Raw genomic sequence first — 4202 nt, forward strand, 5'->3', positions numbered from 1 at the left:
CGGTGTTGAGAATATTTGGATCGAAGAGAGATGAAGTGACAGGAGGCTGGAGAAAACTGCATAATGAGGAGCTTCATAACTTGTACTCTTCTCCAAGTATAATTAGACTGATCAAGTCAAGGAGGATGAGGTGGACAGGGAATGTAGCACGAATGGGAGAGACGATGAATACCTATAGGATATTGGTGGGAAAGCCAGAAGGAAAGAGGCCACTGGGAAGACTAAGGCGTAGATGGGTGGACAATATTAAAATGGCTCTTAGAGAGATGGGATGGGATTATATGGATTGGATTGATCTGGCTTAGGATAGAGACCGATGGAGGGCTCTTGTGAACAAGGTAATGAACATCCGGGTTCCATAAAATGCTGGCAATTTTTTGAGTAGCTGCAGATTTGGCTTCTCCTCAAGAAGGGCTCAGCTGAGAGACTGAATAAAGCAGCGATTCACAGGAGACATACAGCATGTACATTTCATAAGCCTACTTACTTTCCCTCAGGAAGGAAAGCAAACTAAAACACTCTTTCTCTCTTTCAGAAGGACTATCGAAATGAAATGGGAAAGAGAGTCGATCGAAGGTAAATCTACATTTTGCTGTCAATTTTAGCAAATGAAGGTCCAGTAAGAATTAAGATGATGCATGTGGTGTTATTAATTTCAAAGTACAGTACTGCTTGCCAGTTGAATCTGGTGTCAAGGAAACCACCGACGTACGCTAGTGACTAAAAAGAGTAAAATTCTGTTTACCTAATCACCACGCCATAAAGACTTATGGGGAAGTGGAGGTAAAGCACCACTTATACTTAAGCTCGACGCTCGATGGTTAATTTACCCTAGAGAAATCTCCCCCCCCCCGGCTTTATCCATTTAAGTATCGGTCTAATGGATCCCAGAAGTTGTCTGAACTTGGTATCGAAGAGAAAACTCCGTGACGGGAAACAACCAGCCCGTCATACAGGAGTTTCGTTGTATGGATGCTGTGTCTCAGTGTTATGAATACGATGCTTCGACACGAGTACGAGTTGCGATAAATAATTAATTAAGAACTGGGGCCCATTTTGTTATTTCTGACATTGATTTTGCTGCATAAAAAGGTAAAGTTTCCCTGTGCTTAACTAATTAAGCACAACGCCATGAAGGCGTATGGGGGAGTAGATGTATAGCTCTACATTTTCTTGACCTCGGCGCTAGTTGGAGGTGAGTGGACAGGTTCACGCCCCGGCCGTTTTATACCCGAGAATAGAGCCCCCATTACCCATTTAATAGGAGGTTAGGTGGGCCGCAGAGCAGGTCTGGACCATGTGAAAAAAATTCTTTAACCTACCGGGACTCGAACTCTGACCCCTCGGTCGTCCAGCCCGCAGCCAGTCGCTATACCGGCTCGCATTTTGATGCATTGCATTGTTAATATGGAATGGTGTACTAGTATAGTGAAGAACTGCGCTGAGAGCTAACACTGAAAATAAGTTTACGTCGTCATTATATCTTCTAAATTTTTATCGCATCTGATGTTAAATTATTTTGCACTCAAGGTTTCTTTATGGCGGTCAGAATGTAACATTGGCCGCACATAGATTCAAACTATTAATCCGATAACAATCTTTTGTAAAATAATCGCTGTACATTCCGAAAAACTAAATGTTAAAGTGGGGGTGGATATTTTTAACATCATAAGAATTTGTTGTAGGAGAGACAAGTTAGTTTTCGGTTTATGTTTAGGCTTGAGAAGTTTTATTCTTGTATGTAGTTTGATAAGCAAACGCATTGCAAGTATTAAACTCAAGGTTGACCATTACAAGTAATGTTACATAATATTATTAGAATTATTTACTGTAATTGTTTTCATATCTTCAGATGACATTATCTTAAATGGGACTGTGTAAGTTTACTAGTAAAGCCATATTTGACTAAGCAACTATCCAATATTGTTAGCTTGTCAGAATATTTCTTTGCTAGAGGAAATGTGTACAGGGATTCATTTTATATAAATGTAAATGATTATATCTTTTAAATAGAAGTGTTTATTGTGAGAGCTATATTCATTAAGGGATTAATGCCAGTTTTGCTGGAGTAGATGTATTTTAAATTAAATCGCTTTACAGAAATATTGATGATATTTCGAATGAAATTCTGATAGGTAGACCGCAAACCGGCATGCGTCAAGACATGTAAAGGTGGCCGCACACCAACTACGTCAAGACAAGCATCAAGACATGAGGCAAAAAAACGCAATCTCGCTTCATTCGTGATTCGTCAGCATGTTGCTGACGTCATGACTCAGACCGGTGTGCGGCGATTTTCATAATCTCATTCAACTGTACTTCTTCGTTTGCGTCATGTCGCAGACATCGTATCTTGACTGTTACATGTCTTGACGCAAGCCGGTGTGCGACCTACCTTATGTGTACTGTGGAAGCTATTCTGATTAAGGGATTGGCCCTAGTTTCGCATTTCTTAACAGCTCTGTTACTTCTCAGAAATGTTAATGGCGATTTTTGAACGAAGTTCTCTATGTGTTTTGTAAATGTCGTATGTCGCCGCCCATTGTCTTGCACTTGTTACAGATCCAGAGAAAATGGGTGGAACTTTCTGCCCGCAGGATTTGGCTACTGGTCTGATCAGAATGTTGGAGTGCCGCCTCTGTCGCAAGCTCATGAAGCCCCCAATTATACAGTGCAAGTCTGGGCACAGTATCTGCAGAACCTGTGATCTGCAGCTGGGTTTGGACCCTTGTCCAATTTGCCGACAGAAGAAGACAGACGTACGCAACTTGTTAGCCGAGGAAATGTGCCAGAAGATACTGTACCCGTGCATGAACACCGGATGTTCCGAAAGTTTCATGTTAATTGATATGCTTCATCACGAACCGAACTGTAAATTTCGTATGTTTGACTGTCCCATCAACAATCTATGCCTCTGGAAAGGCATGGTCTGTAATATTTTGAAGCACGCCGAAACAGCGCACGGCACAAATGTTTGGCATGAGGACTCCTGTCGTACCACGGGCAATGACTTCTCGGAAAGTTTCGTAGAAACCTCCCTGGTTTCATCCCTTGGAGAGCTTTTCATTTGGAACTGCGAATTTTCCTTGGAGAACAGAAAATTCTCGGGAGCTCTGAAATACATTGGACCTAAGGAAAACGCTTCAAAATTTACTTACACTTTTAAGTTATCCAAAAATGAGAACAATCAGGCTGTGAAAATGAAGAATGTTGTTTTAAGCGAGAATGAATCATTTGGAGACGTTTTTCGCAAGATGAACAATTGCATCACGTTAGATTACAATACTCTTCTCCGACGGTTTATGAATGGAACGAGGCTTAATTACAAGCTCTGTGTTAAAATTTGCTCTTGAAGTCTTGGGAGTAAGCTTATAAATAATCCTATTGTGGGGTTCAGAATACCATTTGATTCTACACGAAACAATCTGAAGAAGGCAAAATCTCGAGGAATTGATAAAACCTAAAAAGAATTATATTAATTATAAATAAACTTTATCTACAAATGAAATCGCCCTCCATCTTATCTCTGATTCATTTCTTCAGGTTAAGTTCAGGGAGTGTTCCATGTATGAGTCTCCATGTTGCAAACACGCAACAGAAAATGGCGGATAAAAAGAAGGAAGACGAAAAGATTAATTCGAAGTATTCGCGGTCCAGCAAAATACATGCAAAACTTTCGCGCAAACATCAGCTCATACGGTGAGTGTGAAAGCTGATCTAACGTGCTTTAAAATAAAACGATTTCTATGGGATTGAGGGTTACTGGGCTTTACATTCCACTCTGATGAATCATGTGATACGTTAGCAGATAACAGAGTTCCAATATAGATTCTGAGTCCGTGTGTTTGTGTATGTAGGAAGATGATCTTTATTGACTACAGCAAACAATTTTAATTAAAATGTTTTGAATAAATAATTTTATATGTGTTGAAGCATGACATAAGTGTAGTCATTATATCTGTTCTTTGAGTATTTTTTCTGGATTAAATGTTCTCTAGAACATTTAAGAGATTTTTTTACCCAGGACGCAACTTCCGGTTCCTGCCCGAAAAGTAAATCTTCCCAGAAACTTTCGACATGTCTCTAAATTCCTGCGCATGGTCTTAAAAAATGAGGTCGTTACACTGCAAAAACAATGAAACGGGGTTGTTTCTAGATTTCCTTGTAAGTGTACGCATGTCCGTTATAAAGTCTGGTAAGGC

The 4202-nt window shown here is 40.1% G+C and overlaps 1 protein-coding gene across 1 annotated transcript; it reads left to right on the forward strand.

Moving 5' to 3' along the window:
• The first annotated feature begins 538 nt into the window (after positions 1-538).
• LOC111865590 (putative E3 ubiquitin-protein ligase SINAT1) lies at positions 539-4000 on the forward strand. The gene is made up of 2 exons (XM_023853755.1): positions 539-576; positions 2563-4000. The coding sequence occupies exons 1-2, from the start codon at positions 549-551 to the stop codon at positions 3351-3353; spliced, it is 819 nt and encodes a 272-aa protein (XP_023709523.1). The 5' UTR covers positions 539-548; the 3' UTR covers positions 3354-4000.
• Positions 4001-4202: the final 202 nt, after the last annotated feature.

The sequence above is a fragment of the Cryptotermes secundus genome, unplaced genomic scaffold (assembly GCF_002891405.2).
Source record: "Cryptotermes secundus unplaced genomic scaffold, Csec_1.0 scaffold1137, whole genome shotgun sequence".
Taxonomy (NCBI): Eukaryota; Metazoa; Arthropoda; class Insecta; order Blattodea; family Kalotermitidae; genus Cryptotermes; species Cryptotermes secundus.